The 12,710-nt window shown below is 57.2% G+C and overlaps 1 protein-coding gene across 1 annotated transcript in view; it reads left to right on the top strand.

Moving 5' to 3' along the window:
- Positions 1-9,709: 9,709 nt before the first annotated feature.
- Positions 9,710-12,710, top strand: part of LOC102732430 (tubulin beta-4A chain) — a 4,222-nt gene continuing 1,221 nt past the window's right edge. The window contains exons 1-3 of the mRNA XM_081805302.1: positions 9,710-9,848; positions 10,378-10,486; positions 10,601-10,711. Of these exons, the coding sequence (XP_081661428.1) occupies positions 9,792-9,848; positions 10,378-10,486; positions 10,601-10,711 (277 nt within the window). The 5' untranslated portion in view covers positions 9,710-9,791. The remainder of the gene's footprint in view (positions 9,849-10,377; positions 10,487-10,600; positions 10,712-12,710) is intronic.

Raw genomic sequence — 12,710 nt, 5'->3', positions numbered from 1 at the left:
ACACACACTCTCTCGCTCACACTCACTGAGACACATACCTGGACACATAACCATACGCAAGAGCAGCCACCAAACCTAGCCACAGGCACACACAAGGACATGCCCGTGGCTATGGTCACACATACCCACTCACACATAAACGGCCTCCAACAGACTCAAACTCTCCGGGACACACAATCAGAGACTCACAATATCAGACACCCAGAGGCCACCGAAGGCACACAAGTCACACAGTGACATACGCTGACCTAGAGAGACACAAAGGTCAGAGAAGGCACTCAAAACAAAGACACAAAGTGCAAGGGAACACAACCAAGGGAAGCCAGGCCCGGTCCTTCAAACCGCCCAAGATCCACCACCCCCTAGTGGGGACCCAGGCTCTCGCGGGGGCCTGTCCTTCACTTCCTTGAGGAACCTCTAGGTCCCTTTTCTCGTAGGCCGCGGGCGACCCCTGCTGGACCAGATGCCTGAACCCCGGGCTGCAAAGAGGTGGGGCGTGGGGTGGGGTCTAGACTCAGAGAAGGAAAACCTGCTTCTAGGTCTTTGGCATCAAATGCAAAGGACGGTGAGGAAAGAGCGTGGCGACCGGGGAGCGGGGAGACGGGCGGCCAGAGCCGGATCAGGCAGGCCTTGAACACGGGAACAGAGCCGGGAAGCTGGAGTGGGACGGAAGACCCTCAACCACCCCCTCCATGCAGCCTGCTCCGCGTCCCCGCGGGGCGCTGCTCGCGGTACTGAGGAAGACCGAGTGAGCCCCGAGGCGGACTCCCATTGGCCAACGAGACGCGGCGAGGGCGCCCGCCGGGACGGGGCGACCATCGGCGCAGAGGAAGGGGTGACCGCCCGCCCTCATGGCTCTCGGCCAGAAAGCAACCACCACGTTCTGGAATTCCGGGGCGGAGACAGCCGGCGCAAGAAGATTACCAACCAACTCCGACGTGACTTTGACCCTAAGAAAGGGGAGCCCGCCCCTTCCAGGTCCGACCCGTCTCACAAGCCCTGCCCATTCCCCAGCCCCGCCCACTTTCCCGTCATTCTCCCTAGGCTCCGCCCACTTCCCCGCTCTCGGCCTTCCAGGCGTTGACCCCTCCCCAAGTCCCGCCCACTTCCCAGCCATTCCCCCCTTCCAGGCCTTGCCCACTCCCCAAGTCCCGCCTACTACTCCGTTATCTCCCTAGGCTCCGCCCACTTCCCAGCCATCAGCCTTCCAGGCCTTGCCCCCTCCACAAGTCCCGCCCACTTCCCAGTCCTTCCCCCTTCCAGGTCTTGCCCACTCCCCAAGTCCCGCCTACTACTCTGTCATCTCCCTAGGCTCCGCCCACTTCGCCCCCATCAGCCTCCCAATCCCGCCCAGTTCGCTGTCATTCTCAGGCCCCGCCCACTTCCCCCAGCTCTCAGACTCGCAGGTCCTACCCACCTTCGGTCCTGTCCACTTCCCTGTCATTCTCTTTAGATTCGGCGCGTTTCCCAGCCATCAGCCTCCTAGGCAGGCCCTGCCCACTCTCCTGCCCCTCCTACTTTATTACCTCTCTCAGTCCAGCACCACCCTCTCCCCAGGCTCTGCCCTTTTATTTCCTATCTAAAATCCTCTGGCATTTCCTGGGTTCCACCTTTCAAGAACCCTGCGCCTCCTAACTCCCCCATCCCTGGTCTAACTGCCCTGCCCACAGTGGTCTTCACTGTCCAGGCCCCATCCAGCTCATGAATTCTAACCCCAGTCCGGGTGGGTGCGCCCACCCTGTCGCCCCCACAGTCCACAAATTTACCACACACGATCTTGGCCTTGCCCCAGATGGTGATCTGGTGCCAGTGCCTGTGGCCTGGGGACATTCGCAGGAGACTCCCGCCCCACCTGGCTGCACACCTGGACAGCACACCTGGACCAAAGCTGGTGGCTTTGGAATGTTGTGTCTGCTGCTGGGTGAGCCCCTCCCCACCAGCCTTGAGCCCCCGCAGTGCCAACACCCAAAGGTCTGTGGAAGGGTCTATCTGCCTTTTTTTTTTTTAAGATTTTATTTATTTATTTGACAGAAAGAAACACAGTGAGAGAGGGAACACAAGCAGGGGGAGTGGGAGAGGGAGAAGCAGGCCTCCCGCTGAGCAGGGAGCCCGATGCGGGGCTCGATGCGGGGCTCGATGCGGGGCTTGATCCCAGGACCCTGAGATCATGACCAGAGCTGAAGGCAGACGCTTAACGACTGAGCCACCCAGGCGCCCCATCTGCCTGTCTTTGTCCAAGGGGTCGCTAGACTGGGGGCTTGCTGGCTGCCCTTGTGTGTGTCCTTGGGGCACGTGTCTTCACACCTGTGTGCTCGTCAGTGTATTTTGGGGATGTCTGGGTCAATTTGTGTCTGTGTGAATGGGGGAGAAAGGGATTCTCCGCAAGCGTGACTTTGGGATGTTTGCCTGTCTCCCTGGGTCTGTGTGCCCAGAACAGCATCTGGCTGTGTGTCTTTTTCTTTTTTGTCCATCTTGCGTGTGACTTTATTTTCTCCCTTCAACCTTTTCTTTCAGTCTCTCATATGATTTTCTTTGCTGTCTGTCTTTTTGAGCAGTATCTCTGAGTCTGTCTGTGTGCCTGGGGGGGGGGTCTGTATTGTGTACCTCTGGGTGTGTTTGTGCGAAGGTTGTATGTGAGTCTCTGGGTCTGTCTGTGTGTCTGAGGTCGGCCTGCATTGTGCTTATATCCATGTGAGTGTGTGATTCCGTGTACGTGTGTTCAGGCGGGCGTGTCACACACACCTGTACATCTGGTCCATTTCCACATCGGGCTCTGTCTCTCCTGAGGTCTGAGTGTAGAGCTTATCTGTGTGTATCCGACTCTGTGGTATGTATGTGTGTCTCTGTGTTGTGTGTTATGTGATTGTGTTGTCGTGCCGTGTGTTGCATTGGCTTGGAGAGGTGTCTCCAGTATGGGGGACTCCTGCAATTGCACTTCGTTTATAGGCACCTGACTATGCAGCTGGGTTGGGGTGGATCTGATGGCATTTGTGTAGCTTGGTGTGTGGCTGGGTCTATACGGGCCTATGTGTGTTGTGGGTATGTTGTTGCATTGTGTGTCTGCCTGTGTATATCTGAATCTCTGAGTCTGGGTCAGACTGTGTCGTTGTGCTGTGTAATTGTGTAGGTCAGACTCTGTGTGTGGATGTGTCTCTATGGCCTGAGTTTGCCTGGGGTCTAGACGTGAGGCTTGCATCTGCCCAGTGGGTAGAGCTGGTGACCAAAGCCCCCTCACTGGGAAGGGGAGGGCAGGCTGGGACATGAGCTTTTCCCTCAACCCAGGAAGGGAGCTGGCGGGGCCGTGGGAGGCTGGGTTCCAACTACCTAGTCCCCCCAGACTTCAGTGGGCAACAGGAGGACAGGGTGGCGGGCCTGGGGTAGGTCTCTAAGGTGGGTGGGCCTGACAGAGAGCCTCAGACAGGACCCCCTGCCCTGCCTGACTTCAGGATGTGGTGTCAGGTGAGGGACCCCAGACCCTGCTCACACACAGCATTCACACCAGTGCCTGCCTTCAGCTCAGGTCATGATCCCAGGGTCCTGGGATCGAGCCCTGCATCGGGCTCCCTGCTCCGCGGGAGGCCTGCTTCTCCCTCTTCCACTCTCCCTGCTTGTGTTCCCTCTCTCACTGTGTCTCTCTCTGTCAAATAAATAAATAAAATCTTAAACACACACACATTATACACACATACACGCATACGTCGGGATGCAAACACATACAGAAAGTGAGCCTGCCCACCTCATTATTCTAACCCCCGACCCATCGCATGCACAGGACCCCCTCCCATGCATGGGTCCCTCGGGCTCTGTCCTCCTCCGGCCTTCTGTCCAGACCATCTTCCCTACACAGCCGTCCCCGCCCTCCCACCACATCCAGGTTGTGGAGATGCAGGAAGGACAGACTAGCCAGAAGGCCTAAGGAGAGTAGGCCTCAGGCCACCTGCCCATAAGTGGGGTCTTCCCCTCCCCTGTCAGTCAGCATCCCCAGTGTGCTGAGCGAGAGCAATTTATCAGTACCCTACATCCAGGACTCCTCTTGCAATGACACCACTGTCAGATGCCCCCCGGGGTGGCCCATTACGTCCTCAAGGACTCAGCATTCATCATCATGGGTTGCTTAATCTCCCTCTTCACGGTAAGGGGCTGGCCACTTTCACCCCGTGCGGGGGTGACATGCAAACTGCACCCCTTCTTCTGACAAAGCATAGGCCAGAGCCAGGAGGAGGTACCCAATCTTTTCCTAATGCAATGGGAAATCTCACTGCTCCATGACAACTTTCCTTGAGGAGAAGGTAAGGCTCACCCTTTGCATTAAGCATGGAACAAGAGGAGGCTCAGCCCCTTTCCCCCCGTAGACAGGGAAGCCCACCCCCATAGTCATAAAGCAGGATGCAGTACTGCCCCTTTCCTGGGGAGTTGGGAAATCTCCCTCTTTCAAACATAGAGAGAACATCCTGCCTCTTTATCCTGGTGAAAAGGGAAGCCCCACCATTTTCAGGCATGTGGGAGGAAGTCTGTACATTTTTCCAGGTGTAGCAGGAAGTCCGGCCCCTTTTGGATACAGAACCCCTGCCCGTGTCTGAATAGGGAGACACCCCTCCTTTCCACATGAAGTGGGACATGCAGTCTGTCTGAGACAAAGGGTTGGGGACTTCCCACGCCTGTGGCACCCCTGCCCCGTGGTGTTGAGCCCTCCCCACTCCAGTGTGGCTCACAGATCAGCCGGGGAGAGATGCCCTGGGTCCAGGACCTGCATCTGAGCTCACCAGCAGCACCCACGTGGCCACGGTCTCCGGGCATCTGGGCACCTTCACATTTGGCGGCATGACCCACGGGCCACTTAAGGCCCCACTTCCTGCCCAACCCGGCTTCCTCCAACCAAAAGAGCAGCTACATCACCAATGACGCCTGCGCCAGGCACCCCGAAGATGTCCTCGATGCCAGGCAAGTGGGTGGGCAACGAGAGGAACCCAGGAGGCAGCCCCACCACACCCCAGCCCCATCTGATGTCAGCCAATGTCAGCCCTCCCCCACCCATCTCCCAGAAAATCCTTCTGTTCTGAGCGCGCCTCCGTGGGGATGGACTCCATGGTGTATCTGGTGGCGAGTGTTAGTGGGAGGCTGGCCACACGCCAGGCAAGGCCAGAGAATGCCCCGTTGTCCCCCCACCCCCTCCCACATGCTCAGTGTCAGCAGTACCAGGCCTCCATAGAGCTTGTGTGCGCCCCTGGAGCTGGGCGGGCAAGAATGGGGAGGGCCTATCTCCTCTTAAGGCTCATTCAGCATCCCTGTCCTGGAACAGCAACTTCCAGAACTCTCCGTCTCCCCCCTCTCTGCAGCTGGAGAGGGCCCGTGCCAGGCTGGGTTCATGCCCGGGGCTGGGCTCTGCCAGGGCAGGGGGGAGGGAAACCAGACCCCGTGGAGGTGGAGGTCTAAGGGAGCCTCTGGAAAGGAGTCAGTGACCCACGGGCCCAGAGGACAAAGCAAGCACAGACTTGGGTGGTGGCATCAGATCGCACACATCGGAGTCCGCCCAGAACACCCGGGCAACGTGGTGGGCAGACACAATGGCATAGAGAGAGGCCAGGCCAAGGAGCACGTCACAGTCACACGGCTCACACCAGCTACTGGTCACACCGGCAACATTTTCCTCCTGAAAGACAGCGCATTCAACTGCCAGCCACTTCTTCTTTTTTCTTTTTTTAAAGACCAAGTAACAAAGTAACTACCGCTGTCGTGATAAACCATCAGGGGCTCTGGAGCTGGAATGTATGGACTTTATTCCCAGCCTCCACTGTGTGTGAGATACTCAACCTCCTAGGGCCTCCATTTCCGCATCTGTAAAATGGGCATGCAGACAGCACCTGCCTCCTAGGGTTGTGGTTTCTTGAGCTCAAACATAAACGAGCTGACACACTCAAAGCACTTCGAACAAGATCTGGTTGAAACATCACTATTATCACTAATAATAGACAAAACGGACTCCATCCCCCCCGCCCCGAGGTGGATCGGGGGTTGGGGTGCATGCCAGCAATGCCTCGAGGCTCACAGGGTGGCAATGTGGGCCCCACATGGTGGACAGATCACACACAACTAGAAGGCAGGCCTTTCCCAGGTTTTGCAGACCTCAGAAAGGGTGGTCGATTTAGTGCACAGAAAGTTCTAGGTCTCAGGGAATTCTTCACCTCGTGAGTATTCCCCAAGTGCTGATGCCTGATTTCTCCCTGAAATGCCCAACAGCCACTTCCCTGTTCTTCCTGCTCATTCCGAGGAAGTAAATTAACCTGGCGTTTTAAAATGGGATTTTTGTTTTCTGTTTTCCATTTCAATATCGGGAGCCCTATCCCTGCTCTTTGAGGGCTCCCTGATGAGGCCAACCTGGTTCAATTGGAGATGCCACACGGACAAGAGGTGGGAGTACCCGGCCACAGCATGAGCCTCCTGGTAGGGTCTCACCTGACCGCATGGGAAACCCTCTATTTCTCCCAACACTCGAGTGTAGTTAATAGCATAGCTCTCTTATGGTGATGGCTTCGGGGGGCCAGAGCCGATAGCCTCTTTGGATGCAGAAATCCATTTCCATACAAAACTGGCAAGATAGAACACCCTGCCTCACACCATGGCTGCCCAGGGTCAGACAGGCAGGTGGGTGCAAAAATGCAGCCCCAGGGTGGAGTCCCTCTGCATACCCACTCCTGGGGCTTCAAGATGCGGGCTGCCTGCCCCCCAGCTCTATCGGCAGGCCGGCACGTGGAGACAAAAAACCTGGTTCTTTTTTTTTTTTTTAAAGATTTTATTTACTTATTTGACAGAGAGAGACACAGCGAGAGAGGGAACACAAGCAGGGGGAGTGGGAGAGGGAGAAGCAGGCTTCCCGCTGAGCAGGGAGCCCGATGTGGGGCTCAATCCCAGGACCCTGGGATCATGACCTGAGCCGAAGGCAGATGCTTAACGACTGAACCACCCAGGCACCCCAAAAAACCTGGTTCTTAACGGCCCACCATCCAGCCCGTTTTCTTGTCCCTGGCTCTATTCAAGGGCTACATCCGGATCTTGGGACTCCTGGCACCGCCCATATAATCTGGTCTCCGGATTCCCACAGGGAGTCTTGATAGCTTTCTGGGTGGTAGGTGATACCATGCTACCAGGGAGGGTCTGTTTGCCTGGAGGCCATGGTACACCTGACTTTTACCTCCAGGGAAGGAAGCCCAGGAGAGGCCAGACCGCAGAGGGGCAGCCATGGGGGACAGATGACATCAGCCCACCCCAACCCCCTCCCCACTTCCTCCCTGCAGGCTCTCTGCATCTCTGGCCTCTTTACTTCTCTGGCATTGCCAGGTCCCAGCAGCTCCAGGTGCTAGGAGGCCACCTTTGCTCTCCATTCTCTCCCCCCTTTGCCCTCCCTCTGCTCTCCCGAAGACCACCAGGGAACCCAAGGGATGCCCTGATGCAGAGAGAGGTCAAGGGCACAACAGGGCCGTACTCTCTAGAGACTGTCCCTTCCGAGGTGGGCTAATCCAGGAAGCCCTGCTCTCTGGGGCTCAGTCCATAACCCAGATCAACCCTGCCCTGGTGGGGTGACACAGGAAACCCCATTTTTCTGGGACTGAGCCCCAAATCAGCCCTTCCCAGCAGAGCCACTTCCATTGGTATGGTTTTTTTTTTTAATGCCTCTTGATATGTTAACAGAAATTATGCCAACATGGAGTTTATGAATTTTTGATACATATTAACATGGGCCAGTGAACCTCCATGTCTCAGGGATCAATTATTAACAACACACTAGGTCATAACCTCAAAGGTCTAAATCGGGGTTTCTCTACTTTTGGCCTTACTGACATTTGGCGTTTTGATAATTCTTTGCCTTGTAGGGTGTTGAGCAGCATCCCTGGGCTCCACCCACTTGATGCCAGTAGCATTCCCCAGCTTGTAACAAACAGAAATGTCTCCAGACACTGTGAAGTGTCCCCTGAGGGGCACGTCAGCCCCAGCTGAGATCCCCTGGGTTACAGAATCCCACTGACCCCCCCACCAAAAGACACTGCCTTCATAATCATCTGACCTACTGAGGTCCTAGGATGCTGCACACATTTAAATACACGTCTGAGTGGGGCGGTTAGAGGAAGGGACTCATGGACCCTGGGGGGTCACCCTAGTTTATACCATATAACAGCTGTCTAACCTATCAGAGATCTATTCTGGGATCTAGTGTGAGCTAGGGGGTCTAAATTTTTGCCCACTTGGCAGCACAAGGTTTCCCAGACCTCGGCATTAAAGCCATTGGTGCCAGATCATTCTTGGGGCCCCTGAGGGATCGTCCTGTGCACTGCACAATGTTTGGCAACATTCACCCACTAGATGCCAGTAGCGAGCACACACACCCTCTCCAGGCATGACATTGCCCAGTGTCCCCTGGGAGGGCAGGATCACCCCCTGTTGAGAACCACTGGGTCAAAACCAGAAGCCACTGGTTTTGGTCCCGGCCACATAGCCAACCCGACTGATCCCACCCCCACCCCACGACAGCTGGAAACCACGGGGCATGCAGACGAGGAGAGGAGGAGGCTTCCTGGGATGGCAGAGCTAGAGGTCAGGAGAAGGTGGCCCCAAGAGGGCTGGCCTTCACTCGAGGGACAGCACAGGAAGTCTCATCCAGCCCCTGATAATGACTGTAATGCTAACAGCTACAATTCATTGTTTACTCTGTGCAGAGAAAATTGGGGCCGGCTTATCGTTAACTGGGCCATCTCTTTGGACCCTCCCAGTAGCTCTAGAAGGAGGGCATTCTTGACCGCCCCATCTTGCAGATAAGGAAATTCAGCCAAAAACAAAATGGCCTGTGCAAGGTCATAGAGCTAACAAGAAATGCAAAGCTAGGGCGAGGGCTTGTAATGAATGACAACACTGGAGCAGAGAGGTGCCTATGGGGGGGGAGGGGAGGGAGCAAAGGAGCCCCCAGGGGCTCCCCATCCACTCCGTGTGTAATCCAGCTATAAGTCTTACTCCTTGATGTTCAACCCCAGACAAGGCTGCAGCTGAGCCCACCTGCCACGGACCCAAAGCCCAACAGAGGCGTCCAGGGGGAGCGCACTGTTCCCTACAACTTCCATCAGCTTCCACAAACATCTCCAGCTAAACGTGGAAGAAAAATCGTGGTGTTCCTTACTATGCAGCTTCAAGCCAAGTCCTCCAGGGACCGACCGCCCCCCTCCCAAAACAGACCGCAACTCCGGAGCCCCCAAACGGGCCCACTAGGAGTCCTCTCGGTTGACGCAAGGGTTCTGGCAGATGAGACCTAAACGGAATGGGGAGGCAGGCCACGGATGAGAAACTGAGGCAGGGCCGCCCCGGGCGGGAGGAGGGGCGGGGGGAGGCCGGCTGTCTCGGCTGCTTGTTGACCCGGCGCTCTCCCTTCCCCCGCCCAATCTCCGCAGGACCCGGGTCGCCAGGCCTGGCTGGGAGCCGGTGGGAGGGAGGAGATGGTATGGCGGAGCTTGAGGGGTCTCACCCCACGGCCCGCGGTGGGGGTGCACGGCGCTCTGGCGTGCCCCAGCCCGTGCCCCCGGAGGTCTCCCAGCCGCTGGGGGGGGGGGGGGGGAGGAGATCTCTCCACCCCCGCACCCTCCGTCCCGGGGCGGGACCAGGGGGCGGAGCGGGCCGGTGACCGGCCGTGACGCGGGCCCCGCCCGCTCATATAGAGGCGCCCCGGGGGCGCAGGGCCCGTGCTTCGCCGCCGCCGCCGCAGCTCCCACATCAGCGCCGCCGCCGCCGCGTCCGCCATCAGCACCACCGCCATGCGGGAGATCGTGCACCTGCAGGCCGGCCAGTGCGGCAACCAGATCGGGGCCAAGGTGCGCGGGGGATGGGGCGCCGGAGGCGGCCGAGAGGAGCGGAGCGGGTCCACCAGCTCCGCAGAGCTTCCCCCACCTTGGGCCTTTCGGAGGGATGGGGTCCCCAAGGAGGCCAGCAGCCCAGGGACGGCTGGGGGAGGAGGGCAGGGGCAGGGCCAGGCTGGGAACAAAGAGGGCGATGGGGGTGGGGCCCAGCCTTCCGTCCGCTGGCCACAGCTGGCTTCACAGCTGGCCCACTGTCCTCTCCACACGCACAAAGAGACCCTGCCCCTCCCCGCGGCTGCAGCCTAGGCGAGCTGACACCAGCAGACTAGACTGAGGTGATGACTCTGCTCCACCCCGCCCCCACTTCTCCCTTCTTGCTGCCTCATCCCTGCCTCCCCACCATGCCTCTGGGTCCCCCATTCACCTTGCTGGGGGACAGGTAGCAGCTAGGGAGGTGGTGGGAGGTCGTGGGCGCAGAGAGGCAGGGACAGGCCTGGCCTCCTGTGTCCCCTCCCTCTGCCCTTAACCACCACCATCCCTCCAGTTTTGGGAGGTGATCAGTGATGAGCATGGCATAGACCCCACGGGCACATACCACGGGGACAGTGATCTGCAGCTGGAGAGAATCAACGTGTACTACAATGAGGCCACAGGTAGGGCTGGGCGTGGGGCACCTGCCGGAGTGGGGGTGGGGAGGGTGGGAGGGAGCAGGATGCTGGTTCCTGGCACTCCCGCACCCCAGCTGCCCTCCATCTGCTTCCCTGCAGGAGGAAATTACGTTCCCAGAGCCGTGCTGGTGGACCTGGAGCCTGGCACCATGGACTCTGTCCGCTCTGGCCCCTTCGGCCAGATCTTTCGGCCTGACAACTTTGTGTTTGGTGAGTTCTAAGCATGGGAAGCCCCCTTGTTCCTTCACTTCCAAATGCTTGGTGAAAAGTCTCCACATAGCATGGGAGACTCCGTGGTAATCACAGGGACCCACGGCCCAGTGGGGGAGGCGGACAGGGCAGGCAGGGCTGTGACGCGGGACACACAGGCCACTGTGGGAGCCCAGGACAGACATCTGATATGGGGGAGGGTGTAGAGAAGCCTTCCTGGAGGAGGTGGCATTTTAATTTAACAGTATGGACCAGAGCCAGACTGCCTGGGTGAAAATACCAGCTTTGCCATTTCATGCATTCCACAAATAACGTATTGAGCACCTACCGCATGCCAGGTCCTACTCTTACCCCCAGATGGACAAAGCAGACGAAACTCACTACCCCACTGGACCCAACCTCCTGGTGGAGGGAGATGGGCAACAGAGAAGATAAATAAGTAAAACTCAGCCACTGACTGAGTCAGCTGGAGGACTTTAGCTGGGCTCTTTAATCTCTCTGTGCCCCAGTCTCCAAATCTTTAAAACAAGGGTTATAAAAAGACCTACTCATCAGGAGCGAGAGGCTTAAAGCCATTAATATGCGTAAAGCACTTAGAACAATGCCTCACAGAGAGCAAAAGGTAAATAAGCATGTGTTGTTTTCATCGTCATCATCAATATCTGCAGTCTAAAATATGAGTAGGACCCAGGCTGACCAAGAGGCACTGAAGAGAGGAAAGATGTACAAGACAGAGGGAACAGCAAATGAAGACAACAGACACATTTGCGGCACCCAGGTTCAAGGAGCAAGCACACTCTGTGAACATCTTTCTCTGAAACCTTTTCCAGTGCCTCCTAGGTCAGGCTGGCTGCATACGCCCACCTGGCCTCAGACCCCAAGCTCCACCCTCTTCCCCAGCACCCCGGGCACCTCTCTTCCCCAGAGCAGGTTTATGGAGTCTGAAGTCTAGGCATTGACACGACAAGCTGTGTGACCTTGGACAGCGACTTCCCCTCTCTGGTCTGTGTGATGATTCAGCAAGATAATGATGCTCCTGCGTGGGTATGGCATACAATAATACGTCCTCAGGGTCTGGCTGTGGAAGGACTAAATAATGTTGGCCAAAGGGTGTGAGGGATTCTAGGATGACCATGGATGGCTCCACTGGGGCCAAGAGATTCTATGGCCCCTGGGAGAGAGGGTGGGGGAGGCAGTGGTAAAAGTGTGGAGTCAGGAGCCAGCGTGCCTGGCAATCCTGTTTTCTCTGAGGCGGTGACATGGCACAGAGACCTGAAGGAAGAGTCAACTGTGTGAATACCTGGGGGGAAGGGCATCCCAGGCAGCATCGCATGAACAGCAGGTGCAAAGGTCCTGGGGCGGCATCAGGCCTGGTGTGCCAGAGAAACAGCGAGGAGGTCTGTGTGGCCAGAGCAGATTGAGCAAGGGGGAGAGAGGGAGGAGGCGAGTGCAGGGAGGTGACAGGGTGGGGGCAGGTTATTCAGGGCCCTGTGGGCTGCAGGGAGGACTTGGGCGTGTATCTTGAGGGGGTGGGAGCCCTGGAGGGTTTTGGTTAGCCGGGTAGGACCTGACTCAGGTGCTCACAGGCGCCCTCTGGCTGCTTGGAGGAGAACAGACTTTGGGGGTATAGGATGGAGATGAGGGTGGGAACCAGTCCAGGACAGGGTTGATGAGATCACACCAGGGTGGAGTCAGAGGAGGGGATGAGAAATGTTACCTTTTCGTCAAAATACCAGCCCCTATTCTAATAGTAATCCTTGTCCTCCTGGAGCTCTCACACTTCCCTGTAAGATTGCAGACAATAAACATGATTAATAAGACAGCATAGGTTTGTCAGTGTTTTGGGGGAAAAAATAATAAGCAAGGAAGAGGAATAAAAAATGGGAACGGTTGCAGTTGTATATAGCGTGATCAGGGAGAGCATCACTGAGGGCGACAAAGCCCTTGAGGCGGTGAGAGAGTCACGTGGGTATCTGCGGGGGGGGGGGGGGGGGGGGGG

The sequence above is a fragment of the Leptonychotes weddellii genome, chromosome 1 (genome assembly GCF_054177405.1).
Source record: "Leptonychotes weddellii isolate Sample4059 chromosome 1, ASM5417740v2, whole genome shotgun sequence".
NCBI classification, from domain to species: domain Eukaryota; kingdom Metazoa; phylum Chordata; class Mammalia; order Carnivora; family Phocidae; genus Leptonychotes; species Leptonychotes weddellii.
The sequence above is the reverse complement of the archived record's forward strand: the minus strand, read 5'-3'. Positions and strand labels throughout refer to the sequence as shown.